The following is a 23,612-nucleotide window of genomic DNA, read 5'->3' on the forward strand; positions in this document are numbered from 1 at the left end:
ACTATCAGATTTTTCTACTTATTTCAAGTGAAAATCTGCTTGAAAGAAGTAAAAAGTGTCTAAAAACAAGCTGCTTTTAATGTGATGAGTCTTATTTTAAGTAGAATGAGATTTATTTTGACTAGAAATAAGACAAATATTCTTGGTAAGATTTAGAGTTTTTGCAGTGTGGCTTCGAACCAGCACCAGAACCAGTTTGGTGGAACAGAGGTATTAACTGGTGCGTGTGTAAAAGTGAAAGCTCAGACGTCTTTAACCTGATGAGACTCGGCAAGTTTCCCTTCAAGGTCCAGAAGGTTTTGTCGTCCTGAGACATTTTAGCGACGGCAGCTGAGGACGGCACCAGGACGGTGATGTTCTGCTCCGACAGAGACCGGCTCAGACCAGAGTCCTGAGGAGACAGACAAAGGGTTAATTCCAATCCCCCCTCAGCCCTACAGTAGCCCTTGGTCCTAACTCTTCGTTTTGCGTGTTCACGTGAAGTGGTGTTGCCCTGGTTCTGGTCCAGACGAGGGTTATAGTCTACTTGCCAACAATGAGTACCCGGAAATGTTGAGTACCCCAAAGTTTTATGTTAGAAATATATAGTATGGGTCCCCAGTATTCAGAAACTGCCGGATGCTAACTTATATATATTGGTCAATTAGCATAACTGACATAATTAGCATAAATTAGCATAATTGCCTATGTGGGCAATATTTCAACAAAATTGACTTGGCTGATCTGGGCAATATTGGAGTGGTTTTAGGGGTTATTGATGATGCTGAATCCATTTCTGACATTTTCAAAATTCAAAATGGCTGATGATGAAACCGATGACCAGATTTTGAAATCCATCAAAATCGGCCCACTGGCGGTTAAAATCTGGTCACTTCCGGTTTAGACAGCCATTTTGAATGCAATTATGCTAATTTATGCTAATTATGTCAGTTATGCTAATTGCCCAATATATATATAAGTTAGCATCCGGCAGTTTCTGAATACTGGGGACCCATACTATCTATTTCTAACATAAAACTTTGGGGTACTCAACATTTCCGGGTTCACAATGGGGCCCTATGGGCTGGCAAGTAGACTATTAGGGGGAAGTGGTCTGGCTATCTGGACCTTCAAACAGAGATTTTTCAGAGGAACACTTCAAACCGAGGGCTATGACAAGTTTCCCAGAATGCATCTCGCGGCAACCGGCAGCTGTTTTATTTCTGGCTGTAGCGCTGCTGTTATTACGTCATTTTGTTAAGTTTTAATATGTTTTCATGTGAGAAAGTAGCTGTTTAGATCCCCAATGTGCGGTGGGTTTATCCACATGAGGCTGTTTAGACGTTTGCTCCCATGTTTTTGGGAGAAGTGAAGCTCCACCTGTGGAGCAGATCAACGTGTCGTCACAGAGACACCACCCGTCCAGAGAGCTGGTCAGCCGGCCAACCTCCGTCGTCATCCCGGGGGAGAAAACCATCGCTAATTAACTTTTTTAGAGGTTTACCACTGGGTAGTTACATTCTTTTTAGGAGATAAATGTTGGTCTCATTGATGAAATCTAACACCTGTATCAGTAGCATTAGTTAGTCTGAATGTAAAGTGAAGCTTCCTGTGTGTATTGGACAGAAGAGCAGCGCTGCCTCGGGGCTCTGGAGCCTACGGACACAAACCACCACATTTACATCAAGAAATACATGTTTTACTATCAACACATCAGTCTGCATTAAATTTTATTTTATTCTATTAAGTTAACGTGGTTTTGAATGCTTATGTGAATGCTTATGTGAAAGCCAGCAGAGACGACTGATGACGTATGTGACTGTTAAAGGGGCGTCCCAATTCGTAGGGGTTGACTTTCAACCTCTATGAATTGTAGCTCCGTTTCAAGGGGCAAGGATTAAGGGCTAGAGGTATAGTCTAGTTGCCAACAATGAGTACCCGGAAATGTTGAGAACCCCAAAGTTTTATGTTAGAAATAGATAGTATGGGTCCCCAGTATTCAGAAACTGCCGGATGCTAACTTATATATATTGGGCAATTAGCATAAGAGACATAATTAGCATAAATTAGCATAATTGCCTATAAGGGCAATATTTCAACAAAATTGACTTGGCTGATCTGGGCAATATTGGAGTGGTTTTAGGGGTTATTGATGATGCTGAATCCATTTCTGATTTTCAAAATTCAAAATGGCTGTCTAAACCGGAAGTGACCGGATTTTAACCGCCAGTGGGCCGATTTTGATGGACCAAAATCTGGTTACTTCCGGTTTAGACAGCCATTTTGAATTTCGAAAATGTCAGAAATGGATTCAGCATCATCAATAACCCCTAAAACCACTCCAATATTGCCCAGATCAGCCAAGTCAATTTTGTTGAAATATTGCCCATATAGGCAATTATGCTAATTTATGCTAATTATGTCTCTTATGCTAATTGCCCAATATATATAAGTTAGCATCCGGCAGTTTCTGAATACTGGGGACCCATACTATCTATTTCTAACATAAAACTTTGGGGTACTCAACATTTCCGGGTTCACAATGGGGCCCTATGGGCTGGCAAGTAGACTAGTAGGGGTAGGGAGGAAAAATAGAATTGGAATTGGGCAAAAGACTCAGTCCTCCTAGAACCAAACACAGATTCGGTGTGACCGGGTGTGACCGGGTGTGGGAAGCGACTCACCGTGGCCCAGCGGAGGAACTCGGAGGCGTCGGTCAGAAGCAGCAGCTCCTGGAAGGATCAAGGATCAGAAACAGACTCAGGTTTGGTGGAGAGAGGCTGAACTCACCTGGTCGTCACCACCACTCACCTGATCCACCGAGCCGAAGCAGATCTGCCCGTCTCCGGAAAACCCCTCGTCACAGACACACGTCCACCCAGAGGACAGCAGCTGGCAGCTGGCCTGAAGATACAACACACACACACACACAAACACACACCGAGGTCATGTGGGTCTCCTCCTTCCTTTACCGGTTCTAGGAGGACGCTGTAGTATATTATCCACCTTAACTTTCTTGCTTTAATATCTTGTATTACTGTACCTTATGTTCTTCTTTGTGTGTGTGATTTTTTCTGGAATTCAAGGAATGTGTGAATCGATGTCCTGCTTAGAAGTCATTTAATTTCATGGAGTCTGTCTGGATCAATGTGAATGACGGGTTCTTTTGTTTTCTCTTATGGCTAAGTGTTGTGGGAGACAGGACATGGTGTTTTCGTTGAGCCTAAAGGTTAAAGGGTAGGCCAAAGGTCATTCACCATTCTGATAGGGGCTCCTCTCAGAAAGGTATATAAGGTTAGAATTTTGGGCCAAGAAAGAGAACTTCTCACATTGGCACCAGAGATGCTCCAGGATTCGACATTTTTTGTACACTGTTCTTCTTCTTGTTAATAAACTCCTTTTTGAATACAAGTGAAGACGTGTCGGCCGTGATCCCTTCTTTTCATCAGCACATCAATACACCACAACGCACCTCACTGATCCTTCGTGGCCTCCCGTATCCCAAGATTCTTTGCTCGCCGTTATTAATAGCTACCTTGCATGCTAGCTATCGAACGTTGAGGGGGTTCTGCACAGCGAGGAGCTGATGTAAAAATAAAAGCCACTTTCAAATGTTTAACGTTAGAACTTAGATTACATTCGGACGGAACTAGGAAATGCTCCGAAGGCGAGACCGTTCACCTCACTTCCAACGGTTGATGCGGCGGTCGGAGGAGGAGGAGGAGGAGGAGGAGGAGCCTCCATGTAGACCGGGTCCTCTGAAGGCTCATGTACGACTCACTGAGGTCATGAGACCAGTGGTGTGTCTCAAATCGCATACTTCTCTTAGTGCACTGCCTTGTGCCTTGTGCCTTACAGTGCACTGCCTTGTGCCTTACAGTGCACTGCACAAGGCAGTGCACCGTAAAGGCCCATTTATACCCTACGGTAAAAACGGATATGGACACTTTCGTCCGTATCCGGAGGTTGTTTCATCCGTCAGTGGATCCGTTGCCTCTGAGCTTACGAGTCCGGAGTGCTCCGGATGAAACGGAGCAATACCACCAGTAACCGTGGTGGCAGTATTGAGTCAGAAGCAGAGAAAAGTCACTCCATTACAAAAATCGGCGAAGAAGAGAGTAGTTGCCAGAAATCCAAAGAAGGAGGAGAAGACGAGAGTAAATATTGAACATTTTAAAACGGTGCACAATTTGAAGAAGACATGTGAGTTGGTGAGAGGGAACATACATTTAATGTTGATGCTGTAATTAGACACACACTGCCGCCTAGAGGATAAGTTGCGTTACGTCCATAAAAACGGTGAAACCGGACGGAGGTATGAAGGCCAGTTACGGAGATAACGTTTGATACGGACGGATGAAATTCATCCGTATCCGGAGGTATAAACCAGCCTTAAGGCAGTGCACTGTAAGGCACAAGGCAGTGTACTGTAAGACAGTACACTGTAAGGCACAAGGCAGTGTACTGTAAGACAGTGTACTGTAAGGCACAAGGCAGTGCACTGTAAGGCAGTACACTGTGAAGCAGTCGCTGCCGTTTGAAAAGTAGTGACATGTTTCTGCTACGTCACTAAGATGACGGCTGTTGAGGGTGGAAAGTGTCCATTGATCCACACTCAATTTTCTGGCCCCTTGAGTGCACAAACGGCACAGCGCACTACATTTTCGCACACTGCTCAGTGTGAACGCACTTCTGTACTCAAAGTATTAAGTGTAAGTGCAGAAGTGCAGCGATTTGGGACACACAACAGGACTTACCAGGAAGTGACAGCCTCCGTTGGCGATGGCACACTGGTTGGCGGGTTCACAGTCTCCGCCCGTCCCCTTGAACCCGGGTTTACACCTGCAGACGCTCTGTTTGGTGCAGAACAGACCAGAACTTTAGGACTCGAGCAGGTTCAGAACCAGAACCACCACACGTGTGAATCCAGATGTGTGACCAGGTGTGAGGAGCTCACCTGTCCCGGGCCGATGTAGGTGCAGGTGGCGTTGGCGTGACAACCTCCTCTGTCGGCGCCGTCACAGTTGTTGATCGGTTGACACTCGTCTCCGTCCTCTCTCCATCCGCTCAGACACCGGCAGGTTCGAGTCCCCGGTCCCGTCCGCACACACTCAGCCTGCGGGGGGCGCCGAGCGGCCACGGGAACGGGGTTATACAATAACACCGCTACTTTGTTCAGTAACAGTAATCCAAAAAGTTCCTGCTTCCCCGTTATAACACACTGCAAAAACTCAAAATCTTTCCAAGAATATTTGTCTTATTTCTCATCAAAATGTCTCAATTTTAGTCCAAACTAATCTCTTTCCACTTAAAATAAGACTCATCACCTAAAAATTAACTTGTTTTTAGATCATTTTCACTTGTTTCAAACTAATTTTCAACCGAAATAAGTGGAAAAATCTGCCAGTGAAAGCAAGTTTTTTGTGTTTGTAATAAGAAAGAAAAACTTGCTCCACTATCAGATTTTTCTACTTATTTAAAGTGGAAAATTTGCTTGAAAAAAGTAAAAAGTGTCTAAAAACAAGCTGCTTTTTAATGTGATGAGTCTTATTCTAAGTATAATTAGATTTATTTTGACTAGAAATGACATTTTGACTAGAAATAAGACAAATATTCTTGGTAAGATTTTGATTTTTTGCAGTGCACCGTTGACTCAAAAACTAACCAACTCACTCAGTATCCCTCCACGCTGTGTGAGTTGGTTAGTTCCAGACAAACGACCAAATATTTGATATATTTGGTAAAAAAAAAAAAAAAAGGAACACAATGGTTACTTTTCCTGGTAATTAGTTACTTTTATAAAGTAGTAATTCAGTTACTAACTCAGTTACTTGTTGGGGAAGGTAATCTAGTAACAATAACTAATTACTTTTTTAAAATAACGGCCCAACACCGGTCAGGGGTCTGGACTAGAGCAGTGTAAAAGAGAGTAAGGACAGCATTGGTCCAATGGCAGCGCCTCCTGGTGGAGGAATATGGGTTTTGCAAAAGAACTGACATCTCTGCATTGTTGGTGAATGAGCAGTGTGGTGTTTTCAATCATTTAAGGACATTTATAGATCACCCACGTTAATAGCATCATTGAGGATCCTTTACAGATAAACATTAACACATAGGATAGTAAAAAACAAAACAAAAAACAGTTGTCTACATGAATGTTTCAATCTACATTTTATAATAAACAAATTCTAAGTATAATCTGATATGACCGAGACACCTAAAAACAAAAACACGGCCGTTTTCATCCATTTACAAGCCAGTGGGCAACACACATACATTGGAGTGAATGGGTTTTCTGGGCGCTTTTGCAATACCCATATCCTGCCACTAGGGGAACAAAACCCTTAAACCCTTAAACCCTTAAACCCTTAAACCCTTAAACCCTTAAACCCTTAAACCCTTACCACGGGAGTCAATGGTGGTGTTGTTACTCTCTTTTACAGCGCTCTAGTCTGGACCCTTTAGCCTCACATCACTCAGGTCATGTGACTTACGTTCTGGCTGCAGCCGCCGCGGTCGGGCGGAGCGCAGGGGTCGGACTCCACGCAGGTGATGCCGTCACCTTGGTAACCAGGTTTACACACACACCTGGAATGTACAGAGCACAGGTAATCAGATTACCAGGTAATGAGCTCTTCGCAAATCTGATTCTGTAGAAGCCGCTACAGGTGAACTCAGGGGCGTAGCACCAAATTCTGGGCCCTGTACAACTCGTAATGTCAGTGGGCCCCTGTCTCTATCCATCTATACTGGCTTTGCATTGGCTCGAAAACAACTCGTAACGTTCTGTTATTATCTCATATCACATCTCCGCCGTTCTAAAAACAGCTTGCACCGACAATTAAAGGTAACAGATCTACTCCTAAAACTATAGGGATTATGGCATTGGGCCAATTTGCCAAAAGTTGAAATATCCCTTTAACAGTTGCTTCCCCTAATTCTTCCTTCTTTCTTTTTCTTTCCACTTTTTCTTTTTCTGATACCCCGATTTATGTTTTATGGGTGGCATGCTGAAAGCTACTGTAGCCTCATTCAGTCATTGACGTTACACTTGTCGCCGGCAGCTGTCTATGGGCGGACTAAACCATTTTACACTTTGACACAGAGTTCATTCTCTCAGTTGATGTTATCAATATATTTGAAATAAATTATGACGCCAATTAATTGGGGGGGCCAATTCATTCAAAATAAAAACATCACACAAAAAAATTATAATTTCAGGATTTTCACACTGCAAAAACTCAACATCTTTCCAAGAATATTTGTCTTATTTCTTGTCAAAATGTCTCATTTCTAGTCGAAACTAAACTCTTTCCACTTAAAATAAGACTCATCACCTAAAAATGAACTTGTTTTTAGATCATTTTCACTTGTTTCAAACTAATTTTTATTTGAAATAAGTAGAAAAATCTTAGCCTGATGCATCAGCCGCTTATTTCATTACATTTCATATAGCGTCTGAACACCAGCCATAGGGATTCGTTTGCTTCCGGGAGGCGGTTGCTTACATTTGCTTCAACTAATCGCTGCTGCTTGGTGGTCACGTGTGCTATACACCGGTTAAGCTCATAGGTTAATCTTGAGCGCTTGAGTTCAACGTCATCGCCTTCACTTACCCGTCTGTTCGCTGATTGGTCTGTCCACTCTGGAAACGCATTGCTAGCTAAACCGAAACGCATTGCTAATGTCCTGACTACATGGTTGAGGCAAATGAAATTTGCCGGAACCAGTAGGCGGCGCTAGCCTGGCTAGAAAAATCTGCCAGTGGAAGCAGTTTTTTGTGTTTGTAATAAGAAAGAAAAACTTGCTCCACTATCAGATTTTTCTACTTATTCCAAGTGAAAATCTGCTTGAAAGAAGTAAAAAGTGTCTAAAAACAAGCTGCTTTTAATGTGATGAGTCTTATTTTAAGTAGAATGAGAATAGTTTTGACTAGAAATGAATTTTCTGACTAGAAATGAGACAAATATTCTTGGTAAGATTTTGAGTTTTTGCAGTGCATGGGCCCTCTCCCTACTCGGGCCCTGGGTAGTAAGTCCCCCTTTCCCCCACTACCACACCCATGGGTGAACTCACCTGGTGGTCCCCCGGCTGAAGTCACAGTCGGCGTGTGCGTGACAGAACTGAGCCTGAACGCCGCACGGCGCCGTCCGCCGCTCACAGAGACGCCCGGTGAAACCGCTCAGACACGAGTCCTGTTTGCAGCGGCCGTCTGAGTCCGGACGGTTGTCACACTGACCGTGCACACAGGGACAGTCTGGGGACGCACGGCACAGCGGGCCAGGTTACAACAACACAACAATAACAACAATACTCCGCTGCCGCCCCCACCCTCTGGAATTCACTCCCCCAACCCATCAGAGACTGTACAGACCCCCACACCTTCAAATCACTTTTAAAAACCCACCTTTTTAAACTGGCTTTTAATCTATAAATTAAACTTGTGTATTTTGTTCTTGTATTTTAACTGTGATCATTTTCTGCATTGTATTTTAAATTGTGTTTTTATGTAAGCGTCTTTGAGCACTTGAAAAAGCGCGTTACAAATAAAATGTATTATTATTAATACAAACTTTATTGTCCCTGCAGGGAAAGTTGTCATGGACAGTCATGTGCCGCAAGTAACTGCATTACATAAGTACACAAAACAGATTAAAAAAACGGTACATTTGACATTCCTCGCACAATTCTCACATACACACAGATACATATAAATATGGTAGATAAAAAGTACTGATGAGAACTATTAAAAACCCAAATAAAGTGCAGGAGTGTCTGGAGCATTAAAAAGATTTTTAAAAAATAAATAAATATGAACTGGAAAGAGGTAAAACCACCAACTATATAGGTCAATGCACTGCAAAAACTCAAAATCTCAGCAAGAATATTTGTCTTATTTCTAGTCAAAAATGTAATGTCTAGTCAAAACAAATCTCATTCTACTTAAAATAAGACTCATCACATAAAAAGCAGCTTGTTTTTAGACACTTTTTACTTCTTTCAAGCAGATTTTCACTTGAAATAAGTAGAAAAATCTGATAGTGGAGCAAGTTTTTCTTTCTCATTACAAGCACAAAAAACTGCTTCCACTGGCAGATTTTTCTACTTATTTCAAATAAAAATTAGTTTGAAACAAGTGAAAATGATCTAAACACACGTTAATTTTTAGGTGATGAGTCTTATTTTAAGTGGAAAGAGATTTAGTTTGTTTAGTTTTGACTAGAAATAAGACATTTTGACAAGAAATAAGACAAATATTCTTGGAAAGACTTAGAGTTTTTGCAGTGTGGACCCAGAGACTGAAAAATGTATATATGATGGAGCGAATGACAGCTACTCTCCAGCTCACAATGGCTCACACTTTCATGCAAAGATGGACTTGTATTTCAAGATACCTGGGTGTAGCTATAATAACGGGAATATGCGACGGAGTAATTTTGGGAGTTCCTCTTTGGAGAATCCTGCTCAGCTACTATCTGTAGATATCTGCTTTCCTACCTATTAATGTCAGGGTTGTTACTAATGTTTATATCATAACTATGTATATTTTCTCATTTACATTACCTTTCATTCTCTTGTACAGTCTAACACGCATTTTCAAAGTCATACAGTATGTCAGGACATGTTTTGTAAAATGTTTAAAATGTCTAAATAAAAGGTTCAAAAAACAAATAAATAAATAAATAAATAAATAAATAAATAAATAAATAAATAAATAAATAAATAAATAAATGAAAATCCCAGTCTCAAGAAAAAGAATGAAAAGTAGGGATGACAACCCAATTAAAATTTTGCTGGTTTGTTTAGAAGGGAAAAGGGATGTAGGGAGGAAGCTGAGTTTGTATCGGCTTGCTCTGTACCGTCTCCCTGAAGGCAACAGTTCATATTTAACTGAATACAGAATATGTGAGGGGTCATTTAGAGTTCTACACTGCAAAAACTCAAAAGCTTTCCAAGAATATATGTCTTATTTCTTGTCAAAATGTCTAATTTCTAGTCAAAACTAATCTCTTTCCACTTAAAATAAGACTCATCACCTTAAAGTTAACTTGTTTTTAGATAATTTTCACTTGTTCCAAACAAATTTTCACTTGAAATAAGTAGAAAAATCTGCCAGTGAAAGCAAGTTTTTTGTGTTTGTAATAAGGAAGAAAAACTTGTTCCACTGTCAGATTTTTCTACTTATTTCAAGTGAAAATCTGCTTGAAAGGAGTAAAAAAGTGTCTAAAAACAAGCTGCTTTTAATGTGATGAGTCTTATTTTAAGGAGAATGAGATTTGTTTTGACTAGAAATGACATTTTGACTAGAAATAAGACAAATATTCTTTGTAAAATATTTGAGTTTTTGCAGTGTATGTGCCAGGTTCACCACGATGCCTTCGTAAACTGACTGAAGGGTCGGGTCGTCTTTGTTGCCAATTATTTTCATGGCCATGGTTACGTCACTGTGATGTCACGCCTGTCTGTGTGATGTCATCAAGACGACTCATCAGACTCACCGGCGTCGCAGTTGGGTCCGTGTTTGTTGGAGGAGGAGCAGTACTGACAGCGAGAGCCTTGGAAGTTCGATTCACACGCACACAACCCGCTCCCTTCAATGCCGTCTGTGCACTGTAAAAAATACAACAACAACTCTTCACTCTTTTATTTACCTCTGTACACTGTAAAAAAAAAAAACTCTTCACCTTCCTTTATAGGACGAATCTCCTTGTTGTTTACAACTACTTCCTGGTAGAAAACCAGCATGAGAACAATAGTGACGGACGAGAGTTTCACTATATTTATCTAATTTCTCATGTCACTATATCACCGTTTAGACTAATCTGATGTTTGTAAAGTTTATAAAACCAATGATTGGACAAACATTACTATTTCTGTGTGCACATTTTTGTAATTAGTCATGGTTATCATAGATTAGCCGGGCTAACGGTTAGCTACCTGTTTAACTTTAATAACTCAGTGACTCAATAAACGCTCCATGAAAAAATATTTTCTCCAGCGGATATCTGAGTTCCAACATGACTGAGCTAACTGGAGTAGTTTCATGTCGTGTCCCACAACGGGAGGGTTTTAACAGCTGACGTCCTGCTGTTAGCTTAGCTACCGCCGTTAGCTTAGCTGCTGTTAGCTGTCCCTGTCAGCTGAGCCACTGATGCTTTCTAGACACTGTGATTCCCCCAAACTGAATAAATACAACACATAGCAACACAAAACACACACACAGAAATAGTAATGTTTCTTCAATCATTTCAGATTTGTCTAAACGGTGATAGGGCCTGAAAAATATGATATATAGCTAAACTCTCGTTCGTTACTATTGATCTCATTCACATTACAGCTGGTTTTCTACCAGGAAGTAGAATGTAAACAACAAGGAGATTCGGTCTATAAACCTCTGTACACTGTAAAAAGACAACTAGGTCTTGATAACGGTGTGTGTGCTGACAGTCTCACCTGACCGTGTCCCGAGCAGGGAGTCTGGAATCCTCCTGGACAGGGAGAACAGTCTGGACCGTAGAAGCCTTTACAACACGCGGGGGTCTAAACACACACACACACACACACACACACACAGGTAGACGTCAGGTAAACACACACTGCAAAAACTCAAATATCTTACAAAGAATATTTGTCTTATTTCTAGTCAAAATTTAATTTCTAGACAAAACAAATCTCATTCTGCTTAAAATAAGACTCATCACATTAAAAAGCAGCTTGTTTTTAGACACTTTTTACTTCTTTCAAGCAGATTTTCACTTGAAATAAGTAGAAAAATCTGATAGTGGAGCAAGTTTTTCTTTCTTATTACAAGCACAAAAAACTTACTTTCACTGGCAGATTTTTCTACTTATTTCAAGTGAAAATGAGTTTGAAACAAGTGAAAATGATCTAAAAACAAGTTCATTTTTAGGTGATGAGTCTTATTTAAAGTGGAAAGAGATTAGTTTTGACTAGAAACGAGACATTTTGACAAGAAATAAGACAAATATTCTTGGAAAGACTTGGAAAGAGGTAGTAACAACTGGTTTTGAATGGACCCAGACGTGAACAGACTGTGTGAATGGTGTTCGTTCGTTACCGTTACAGTTGCGTTGCAGAGCGGTGAACAGCCAGTGGAGCGGATACTGAACCCGTTGGAGAGGGGGCGAGAATAAACACATCCAAACATGGAGGAGACCTGATCACAGAGAGACGAGCAACACAGTGACTCACAGTCCACACAATAAACAAATAAATAATAAAGTCCCAGAGAGAAAGAGAAAGTGAAGCAGAGTGAGACGTCTCACCGCGAGACCTCCAGACGGACACGGGAACAGTCTGAGCGTGGAGCACGAGACACAGTCGCCCTGGGAGACAGAGAGCACGACGTCACAACAACACCTCAACAACACGTTAATGTGTTCCCATATAGTACTTGCCAGCCCATACACTGCAAAAACTCTAAATCTTACCAAGAATATTTGTCTTATTTCTAGTCAAAACAAATCTCATTCTACTTAAAATAAGACTCATCACATTAAAAGCAGCTTGTTTTTAGACACTTTTTACTTCTTTCAAGCAGATTTTCACTTGAAATAAGTAGAAAAATCTGATAGTGGAGCAAGTTTTTCTTTCTTATCACAAGAACAAAAAATCTGCTTTCACTGGCAGATTTTTCTACTTATTTCAATTGAAAATTTGTTTGAAACAAGTGAAAATTATCTAAAAACAAGTTGATTTTTAGGTGATGAGTCTTATTTTAAGTGAAAAGAGATTAGTTTTGACTAGAAATGAGACATTTTGACAAGAAATAAGACAAATATTCTTGGAAAGATTTTGAGTTTTTGCAGTGTAGGGCCCCATTGTGAACCCGGAAATGTTGAGTGCCCCAAAGTTTTATGTTAGAAATAGATAGTATGGGTCCCCAGTATTCAGAAACTGCCGGATGATAACTTATATATATTGGGCAATTAGCATAACTGACACAATTAGCATAAATTAGCATAATTGCCTATATGGGCAATATTTCAACAAAATTGACTTGGCTGATCTGGGCAATATTGGAGTGGTTTTAGGGGTTATTGATGATGCTGAATCCATTTCTGACATTTTCAAAATTCAAAATGGCTGTCTAAACCAGAAGTGACCAGATTTTGGTCCATCAAAATCGGCCCACTGGCGGTTAAAATCTGGTCACATCCGGTTTAGACAGCCATTTTGAATTTTGAAAATGTCAGAAATGGACTAAAACCACTCCAATATTGCCCAGATCAGCCAAGTCAATTTTGTTGAAATATTGCCCTTATATGCAATTATGCTAATTTATGCTAATTATGCCTGTTATGCTAATTGTCCAATATATATAAGTTAGCATCCGACAGTTTCTGAATACTGGGGACCCATACTATATATTTCTAACATAAAACTTTGGGGTACTCAACATTTCCGGGTACTCATTGTTGGCAAGTAGACTAATAGCCTATGTAGTAACTAGATAGTTAGTATAGGCATTGAGTATTCTGTCATGTATTTACTTATATGTAGTAACCAGATAGTTATAGTGATGTGTTTAATGAATCCTGTTCCTTAATACTATGTATTGCTGAAGCCCTGTGACGGCAGCACTAACAACTGATTATATTAGAGCACTAACGACCTTGTGCCACCGCAAACGTGTGTTATGGCCTCACAAATGTATATTTATTAATGTGTCTTTGGTATTTTACCTCATTGTTGCTTTTTTTAAAGGTTGCCTTTCATCATCAGGCAGAGGGACTGGTGATGAAAACTGTTTGTTTTTTTGCTAACTCGGGTGCATTTACATTTGTTTTTTACAATGTTTAACCGGGACAGTTCAACATTTAGTCAGATCCTCCTCTCACCATAACCCCTCTCTAGTCACAGCAGGAGGTTCATTCACCACGCTGTGAAATGATAACGTATAACTGAAAATTTGTTTGAAACAAGTGAAAATGATCTAAAAACAAGTTCATTGTAGGTAATGAGTCTTATTTAAAGTGGAAAGAGATTAGTTTTGACTTGAAACGAGACATTTTGACAAGAAATAAGACAAATATTCTTGGAAAGACTTGGAAAGAGGTAGTGACAACTGGTTTTGAATGGACCCTGTGAATACACTGCAAAAACTCAAAATCTTACCAAGAATATTTGTCTTATTTCTAGTCAAAACAAATCTCATTCTACTTAAAATCAGACTCATCACATTAAAAGCAGCTTGTTCTTAGACACTTTTTACTTCTTTCAAGCAGATTTTCACTTGAAATAAGTAGAAAAAATCTGATAGTGGAGCAAGTTTTTCTTTCTTATTACAAACACAAAAAACTTGCTTTCACTGGCAGATTTTTCTACTTATTTCAAGTGAAAATTTGTTTGAAACAAGTGAAAATGATCTAAAAACAAGTTCATCTTTAGGTGATGAGTCTTATTTTAAGAGAAAAGAGATTAGTTTTGACTAGAAATGAGACAAATATTCTTGGAAAGATGTAGAGTTTTTGCAGTGTAAAGGACAAGGTCTTGTTGTACGATGATGACGTCTGAATGTCACCTTGACGATCTTGGTCTCTGTGATGTCACAGCGATGAGGAAGCACCGGTTCGATGGAGGACGGAGTCAGAACTCTGTCGACCACGTAGAGACGTCCGTTCCTCGCCTCCACCGCCGCCTCCATCACCGCGGCGCCGCCCACCAGGACCTGACCCTGAGAAACCAAACAGAACCGACAGAGCAAAAACTCTAAATCTTTCCAAGAATATTTGTCTTATTTCTTGTCAAAATGTCTCATTTCTAGTCAAAACTAATCTCTTTCCAATTAAAATAACTAGTTTTTAGATCATTTTCACTTGTTTCAAACTAATTTTCATTTGAAATAATCTTTCTACTTATTTCAAGTGAAAATCTGCTTGAAAGATGTAAAAAGTGTCTAAAAACAAGCTGCTTTTTATGTGACGAGTCTTATTTTGAGTATAATTTGATTTGTTTGGACTAGAAGTGACATTTTGACTAGAAATAAGACAAATATTCTTGGTAAGATGAGGTACCTACAGACCGACAGACACAGGTGCACTGCAAAAACTCAAATATCTTACCAAGAATATTTGTCTTATTTTTAGTCAAAAAGTCATTTCTAGTCAAAACTAATCTCATTATACTTAAAAATAAGACACTTTTTACTTCTTTGAAGCACATTGTCACTTGAAATAAGTAGAAATATCTGATAGTGGAACAAGTTTTTCTTCCTTATAACAAGCACAGAAAACCTGCTCTCATTGGCAGATTTTTCTACTTATTTCAAGTGAAAATTAGTTTGAAACAAGTGAAAATGATCTAAAAACAAGTTAATTTTTAGGTGATGAGTCTTATTTTAAGTGAAAAGAGATTAGTTTTGACTAGAAATGAGACATTTTGACTAGAAATAAGACGAATATTCTTGGTAAGAGTTTGAGTTTTTGCAGTGAGGTAGCTACAGACCGACAGTACAGACACTAGGTGAGTAGTAGTCTAGACCACACTTACGTTCTCCGTCACGTTTATCGTCAGAACCTGATTGGCCATGGTCACGATCCGGGGGCTGGACGCCACGTTGAAGACCTCCAGCTGCACACGGGACAGTGACATCATCAGAGACAGGTCAACAGGAAGTAATGATAAGTAACAGGTGAGGTATGAGGGGAACTACTAAAAGGTAATGACCAATCCAAAGTGTAAAGGCATATTCTCTTCAATCTGGTAGAATTTGATATTGGTTCTGCTAAAATGTCCAGAGTTATTGAGCTGTTTTATTTTGCTGTCCATCCAAAAAAGCTCTGTGAAACCAAGGCAACGTGCAGTATCTGCAAAGAGTAACTGTACTAACTACATTCTATACTTTACTCTAGTTCCATTGGAGTAAAACCAAGGCAAAAGTGCAGTAAAATGGTCAAAATTGGTCAGAAAGACAAACTACAAACTACATTTAATTCAGTCCACCTTTATCTAATCAATGATAGACTTGGTAGTTATTCATCATTTGACGCTTAAATCTGACAATGAAAAACACAAACAGCTGTTTTTCTCAGTTTTACATTTTTACAGATACTTTGTGGGACAGAACAGGTGTGAACTCACGGCGGTGGACGGGACCACGTGGTTCCTCAGCAGCTCCACCAGCTTGTTGTGGCCCTGGGGTTCGAACAGTCGATCAGATCGGTTCAGTGAAATCAAAAACACTGCAAAAACTCAAAATCTTTCCAAGAATATTTGTCTTATTTCTTGTCAAAATGTCTCATTTCTAGTCAAAACTAATCTCTTTCCACTTAAAATAAGACTCATCACCTAAAAATGAACTTGTTTTTAGATCATTTTCACTTGTTTCAAACTAATTTTCACTTGAAATAAGTAGAAAAATCTGCCAGTGAAAGCAAGTTTTTTGTGTTTGTAATAAGAAAGAAAAACTTGCTCCATTATCAGATTTTTCTACTTATTTCAAGTGAAAATCTGCTTGAAAGAAGTAAAACGTGTCTAAAAACAAGCTGCTTTTAATATGATGAGTCTGATTTTAAGTAGAATGAGATTTGTTTTGACTGAAATGACATTTTGACTAGAGATAAGACAAATATTCTTGGTAAGATATTTGAGTTTTTGCAGTGAAGACATGTAGTAAAACCTGGTTTCTATGGTAACTGACAGGCCAGGCGTGTCTCACCTCGGCGCTGCTGAGGAAGGACAGGTGTCCGTCCGTCATGGCGTCGAAGGCCGCGGTGGTGGGAGCGAAGACGGTGACGGGACCGGGAAGGTTCAGCACCGAGGCCAGGTCCGTTTTCTAGAGGAGCAACGACAGGACAGGAAGTCTGGGAATGTTCTCATCTGTCCACGTCATCGTTGTCCCCAAAGAAGGTTAAATCAAACGCAACTGGACTTGGTTATTTGTCTAGGAAGACGTTTCACCTTCATCCAAGAGGCTTGTGCTCCATGTGCCAACGACAGTCGTTTGAGTGACTGTCTTTGGTGGGAAGTTGGTTTCGACTTTGTTAGTGCGCTATAGAACGAATCTCCTTGTTGTTTACAACTACCTCAGGGTAGAAAACCAGCATGAGAACAATAGTGATATATATCAAAATTTTTCATGTCACTATATCACCGTTTAGACTAATCTGATGTTTGTAAAGTCTATTAAACCAATGATTGGACAAACATTACTATTTCTGTGCACATTTTTGTAATTGAGTGTATGTAAAGTGATGAGCCCTGTCAAAGACAAATTTCTGCTACCCTTTGGGGCAGACAATAAATCTATCTATCTATCTATCTATCTATCTATCTATCTATCTATCTATCTATCTATCTATCTATCTATCTATCTATCTATCTATCTATCTATCTATCTATCTATCTATCTATCTATCTATCTATCTATCTATTAGTCATGGTTATCATAGATTAGCCGGGCTAACGGTTAGCTACCTGTTTAACTTTAATAACTCAGTGACTCAATAAACGCTCCATGAAAAAATATTTTCTCCAGCGGATATCTGAGTTCCAACATGACTGAGCTAACTGGAGTAGTTTCATGTGGTGTCCCACAACGGGAGGGTTTTAACAGCTGACGTCCTGCTGTTAGCTTAGCTACTGTTAGCTTAGCTACCGTTAGCTTAGCTACCGTTAGCTTAGCTACCGTTAGCTGTCCCTGTCAGCTGAGCCACTGATGCTTTCTAGACACTGTGATTCCCCCAAACTGAATAAATACAACACATAGCAACACAAAACACACACACAGAAATAGTAATGTTTCTTCAATCATTTCAGATTTGTCTAAACGGTGATAGGGCGTGAAAAATATGATATATAGCTAAACTCTCGTTGGTTACTATTGATCTCATTCACATTACAGCTGGTTTTCTACCAGGAAGTAGAATGTAAACAACAAGGAGATTCGGTCTATTGTGTAGACGTTGGAGTCACAGCAGACCGTTTGTGAACAGTTGTTCCAGTGACAGCATCACCCTTGTGAACGCCCTCCCAGAGGTTAAATACTGGGTCACCACACCAGATAGTTGGACCAGTCTCAGCCTGGTCAGATGCTACATGAACTGATGAAGGTGAAACGTCTTCTAGACAAATAACCAAGTCCAGTTGCTTTTGATTTAACTTCTTTGGGGACAACGACAGGAAGTGACTCATCACAGCAGGTCGACAGGTGTCAGGGTGTCAGGGTGTAGGTACAGGTACAGGTATAGGTACAGGTGTAGGTACAGGTGTAGGTGTAGGTACAGGTTGTTCCCTCTCACCTCCAACAGAGACTTGAACTTGTCAAATTTTCCGTAGTCAGAGATGATCTTCATCAGGTTCTCCTGAGAACGACAAGAAGAACCAGGAGGTAAACTCACAGTGTTGGAGAAGCTTCTGCTGGAGGAACTCGGTGAGGTTTTTCATAACCCCCAAAATAAAATCAAAACAAACAGGACACCAGACCCAATGCTGGAGACAATGTGGACAATTAATGGCAGACGATACTCATATTTCTTGGACCCGCACTGCAAAAACTCAAAATCTTACCAAGAATATTTGTCTTATTTCTAGTCAAAATGTCATTTCTAGTCAAAACTAATCTCATTCTACTTAAAATCAGACTCATCACATTAAAAGCAGCTTGTTTTTAGACACTTTTTACTTCTTTCAAGCAGATTTTCACTTGAAATAAGTAGAAAAATCTGATAGTGGAGCAAGTTTTTCTTTCTTATTACAAACACAACAAACTTGCTTTCACTGGCAGATTTTTCTACTTATTTCAAGTGAAAATTAGTTTGAAACAAGTGAAAATGATCTAAAAACAAGTTCATTTTTAGGTGATGAGTCTTATTTTAAATGAAAAGAGATTAGTTTTGACTAGAAATGAGACATTTTGACAAGAAATACGACAAATATTCTTATAAAGATTTTGAGTTTTTGCAGTGTAACCTCAGTTGACCTTAGTGTCGCTCTCCACAGTCGGTGAAACGCTGTCCATCAGCTTATTGATCAGGTGGATCATCCCGTTGGATGCCACAACATCTGATTGGACGATGGTTCCTCTCTTCCTGCTGCCATGGATACGGATGTAGGTCTGCAGGTCCTGGGAGGAGACAAACACAGAGTCACATGAGACCTGATGTGGAGATGGTTTTTAATATCTAAAATACTTCACATGTAGTTAGAGCCTATAAACCACTCATTATTATTCTGGGAATGTCATTTGGTGTTAAACAACTCCCAGCATTGTTTCCTCTCCTATAGTCTTATCATTGAGAAGGAGTTACTTCTCGTGCATCGGAAAAAGAAGGAAACTGGAGAAATTTGGTCAATCTGTGGTTTAAAAGTTGATTTTTCTTTTATCACGCTGTACTTGGGTAAAATCCCAGTTGGACTTATGGCTCAGGACAACAATCTATCTTTACAAAGTGCTCTTGGCTGCAAGAAGAAGGCCATTACACAGAAATGGCTGAAGACAAATTTGTCATCAAGGAACGACTGGATCACCATTGTCAATGAAATACAGTGCATGGAAAACCTGACCTTTGTCCTAAGACTACGAGCTGAACAGTTTACTAAGAACTGGGGAAAAGAAAAGTGGACTTCATATTCTATAACGTGTAACTCATTATCTGTGTGAATGATAAGCTGTTATGCCAAGCTGTCTGTTCTGTCTATTTTTATTCTTTCCGTGTTTGTCTTTATTGTTGAAAAAAAGAACTGAAAACTTAAGTAAAAATTAAAAGTTTCAAAAAAAAGAAAGAAAAAGAAAGGAGCACCCACCACAAAGATCTGGCTTAGTGACCCGACTAACACTCTCCACTGAGAAAGAATAAAATATACTCTTATGGATAAACTCTCCCTCTCATTCATTATCTCACTCCTCGCAGCAGAAATTACATTTTCCCCTTTACGCTAACAAAGTAGAGAATAGACGGAAGGGTAAGGCTGGGGAGGGTGGGGGGTGGAGGGGGCTTGTTGACATTTTAGTTAATTTTTTTTCTTCATTTGTGTTTTGTATCTTACATTTATATCAGTTCTTTCATCTACTATTGTTGTATGTTCTAGGACACCGTGACCTGACGGCTGGATGACCATCACACACATAGAGATGTGCAGCTGTAAACATGTAACTACAGTTACAACACCCTGTTCTAATAGAAACATTCGACCCTATTGGCTGGAGATGACCTCACCCCTCCCGTCGTGTCCGTCTCAGCTGATTTTCCCGTTAAGGTGTAAAACACGTCGCTCTTCTTCAGGGAGTCGAAGGGCATCACCCCGGCAACCAGGTGCATCTTACACAGGTACTTGGCCTTGGACGGGTCAGAGGTCAGAGTCCTCACCTGGACAAAACACACACACACACACACACACACACACACACACACACACGCTGTGACGATCAGCTACTTCCTGTTCACAGGCGATCGATCAGCTGTGTGTGATTCATAGATATATATAGCTACTGACTAGATGCTGCGTTCTCAGGCAACTCTATTGAGTGGAATACGTCAACACGGCGGCCATCTTGGTCAGGGGGAAGCCGTGTCTACTTCCTGCACTAGAGGTGTATCAACCATTAACATCACCACAACTCACTGAATATTCAACCGATTCTCAAGCCGTTTGGTTTATTATAAATGTCAGACAGATATTCATGATACAACAACAACAAAAAAATTTATAATTTTAGTTTTTATGTATTAAACATACATTTACATACTCAGACACACACCCACATGCATAAACACACTGAAATGTGTTCTACACTGCAAAAACTCAACATCTTACCAAGAATATTTGTCTTATTTCTAGTCAAAATGTCTCATTTCTAGTCAAAACAAATCTCATTCCACTTAAAATAAGACTCATCACAAAAAAAATAACTTGTTTTTAGACACTTTTTACTTCTTTCAAGCAGATTTTCACTTGAAATAAGTAGAAAAATCTGATAGTGGTTTCTGTCTTATTACCAGCACAAAAATCCTGCTTTCACTGGCAGATTTTTCTACTAATTTCAAGCGAAAATTAGTTTGAAACAAGTGAAAATGATCTAAAAACAAGTTAATTTTTAGGTGATGAGTCTTATTTTAAGTGGGAAGAGATTAGTTTTGACTAGAAATGAGACATTTTGACAAGAAATAAGACAAATATTCTTGGAAAGATTGTGAGTTTTTGCAGTGTACAGGGTCTGACTGCTGGTCAGACGTTTATATGTCTATGGTCAGAAACCCCGGACCAAGATGGCCGCCGTGTTGACGTACGCTGAGAAGCAGAAGGCGGTGTACATCTAGTCAGTATATATATCTATGTGTGTGGTTGATCCTCACCGAGGTTCCTCTGAAGCCTTTGTTGATGGGGACGAACACGGTGAAGGGGCCGAGGTTCTGCAGAGGCCACGACACCGAGCCTGGAACACACAACATGAACACACAACATGAACACACAACACAACACAACACTCCTCAGGGTCAGCTCCACAAATTCATCTTTTAAAGCACTTGTTAAAACATTTCTATCATATATAATAAGACCAGTTCTGACGGCTACAGTTTATAAGCATGCCATGATATTTTCACACATTTTCACACATTATTGCTTTACAACTTGGACACACACAACAGAAAGTAGGCTATATTATGTTAAAAACCACCAATGGCGTGAATTTGTGAAAATATTGTTAGAGAAATTTCTGGAAAAAAAAGTGGTACAATTTCTCCAAAAACGTTAAAACATTTCTAGAAAAAAGTGGTAAAAATCCTCAAAAAAAAAAAGTTTTTTTTTAAAAAAATCTAGAAAAAAGTAAGATTTCACAAAAATAAAATGAAATAATGTTAAAAAGTTTCTATAGAGAAAAGTGGTAAAATTTCTCTAAAAACGTTAAAACATTTCTAGAAAAAAGTGGTAAAATTAAATTTAAATTTAATAATATAATTAATTTAATTTAATAATAGTTGAATTATTATATTCTAGAAGAAACTGGTCAAATTCCTCAAAAAGTTTTAAAAAAATTCTAGAAAACGTGGTAAAAAAAAAAAAAAAATTCAAAACCACTGATGTTTAATGCACCAATGTGGATGGATGTGCATTGTCCCAATTCAATAAATAAATAGGCTAAATGAGGTCAAATCAATACTTAATCTATAATCTGAATTTCCTTCGGGATTAATAAAGTATCTATCTATCTATCTATCTATCTATCTATCTATCTATCTATCTATCTATCTATCTATCTATCTATCTATCTATCTATCTATCTATCTATCTATCTATCTATCTATCTATCTATCTATCTATCTATCTATAATCTATAATGGGGCCGGTACCAAACAGCGTGAGGGCGTTGCTCAGCTGCCCCGTCCACTGGCCTCCGGGCTCCGTGTTCAGCTCGTTCAGACGCTGCACGATGTTCCCGTAACACACCTTCCCGTTGCCAAGGTAACCCTGGAGACAGGTGCACCTGAGGGACAGAGGCACAGGTGACACACCCCCTCATCACCATGACAACCCCCAGTGGTGTAGTGGGGATTTTGACGCCATCGAAATACAAAATATGTGACGTCATTGAAACACCACACTGCAAAAACTCAAAATCTTACCAAGAATATTTGTCTCATTTCTAGTAAAAACAATCTCATTCTACTTAAAATAAGACTCATCACATTAAAAGCAGCTTGTTTTTAGACACTTTTTACTTCTTTCAAGCAGATTTTCACTTGAAATAAGTAGAAAAATCTGACAGTGGAGCAAGTTTTTCTTTCTTTCTTTCACTGGCAGATTTTTCTACTTATTTCAAGTGAAAATTAGTTTGAAACAAGTGAAAATGATCTAAAAACAAGTTCATTTTTAGGTGATGAGTCTTATTTTAAGTGGAAAGAGATTAGTTTTGACTAGAAATGAGACATTTTGACAAGAAATAAGACAAATATTCTTGGTAAGATAGTTGAGTTTTTGCAGTGCATCCACTGCCACAGAGAGTTTAGTGTGACTGAACAAGACTGTGATGTTTAATTGTTATCCAGCCTAATGCCACTGTCACTATCATTCACTCCAAAGTGTTGAAAGTCCAAGACAAAGTTTTATCATCTCTAGACCAGGGGAGTCAAACTCAGATACGCTGTGGGCAAAACTTTACAAATTGGTAGCTACAAGTCCCGGGGTAAGTAATTGTTTATTGAGAACATTTACTTTATTGAACCTAAAACTAACAAAGCCTGTAAGTTAAAGCAGAAGTAAGAATGTTTGTGTTAATCTAAGTCTTAAATAGTTGTATCTTCCGACAGCAATCACTTCTATAGAGCGTTTGGTCTGAAACACGGGTCTGTCAGTCACTCTGCTCTGCTCTGAGCCCAGGAGAAAACTTTCCTTGTATCCTACAACCTTTATCCAATGAGGAGAGAGAACGGCATAAAGGGGCAGTCCTCTCTGTGTGTGCAGCCAAGGGATGCGCCTGAATGTGGTGACGTAGGGACGAGGACCAATAGATCCATGACGAGGGCGGGGGCTGCTAACTCCATCTGCTGACAAGACGTTATGGTGCGTTCAAGGCAACTCGTAACTGGTGTTTTTCCGACCTGTGAAGTGGTACCAGTTCGATCTGGTACGAGTTCACGGGTCAGAAGTTACGAGTGGCCGTTATAGTGACT

At 39.5% G+C, this 23,612-nt stretch overlaps 1 protein-coding gene across 1 annotated transcript in view; it reads right to left on the reverse strand.

Moving 5' to 3' along the window:
- The window catches only part of stab2 (stabilin 2), a 93,768-nt gene that overhangs the window by 47,957 nt on the left and 22,199 nt on the right, over window positions 1-23,612 (reverse strand). Inside the window, exons 9-28 of the mRNA XM_085769422.1 lie at window positions 22,293-22,426; window positions 21,297-21,376; window positions 20,160-20,309; window positions 18,923-19,066; window positions 18,243-18,305; window positions 16,661-16,777; window positions 16,084-16,137; window positions 15,493-15,573; window positions 14,525-14,677; window positions 12,267-12,326; window positions 12,059-12,157; window positions 11,434-11,520; window positions 10,479-10,590; window positions 8,056-8,236; window positions 6,474-6,567; window positions 4,937-5,095; window positions 4,737-4,832; window positions 2,791-2,883; window positions 2,664-2,711; window positions 258-391 (exon numbers count right to left, since the gene is read on the reverse strand). Coding sequence (XP_085625548.1) covers window positions 258-391; window positions 2,664-2,711; window positions 2,791-2,883; window positions 4,737-4,832; window positions 4,937-5,095; window positions 6,474-6,567; window positions 8,056-8,236; window positions 10,479-10,590; window positions 11,434-11,520; window positions 12,059-12,157; window positions 12,267-12,326; window positions 14,525-14,677; window positions 15,493-15,573; window positions 16,084-16,137; window positions 16,661-16,777; window positions 18,243-18,305; window positions 18,923-19,066; window positions 20,160-20,309; window positions 21,297-21,376; window positions 22,293-22,426 — 2,139 coding nt within the window. The remainder of the gene's footprint in view (window positions 1-257; window positions 392-2,663; window positions 2,712-2,790; window positions 2,884-4,736; window positions 4,833-4,936; window positions 5,096-6,473; window positions 6,568-8,055; window positions 8,237-10,478; window positions 10,591-11,433; window positions 11,521-12,058; window positions 12,158-12,266; window positions 12,327-14,524; window positions 14,678-15,492; window positions 15,574-16,083; window positions 16,138-16,660; window positions 16,778-18,242; window positions 18,306-18,922; window positions 19,067-20,159; window positions 20,310-21,296; window positions 21,377-22,292; window positions 22,427-23,612) is intronic.

The sequence above is a fragment of the Trachurus japonicus genome, chromosome 23 (assembly GCF_045865225.1).
Source record: "Trachurus japonicus isolate A0001 chromosome 23, Traja_1.0".
Classification (NCBI taxonomy): domain Eukaryota; kingdom Metazoa; phylum Chordata; class Actinopteri; order Carangiformes; family Carangidae; genus Trachurus; species Trachurus japonicus.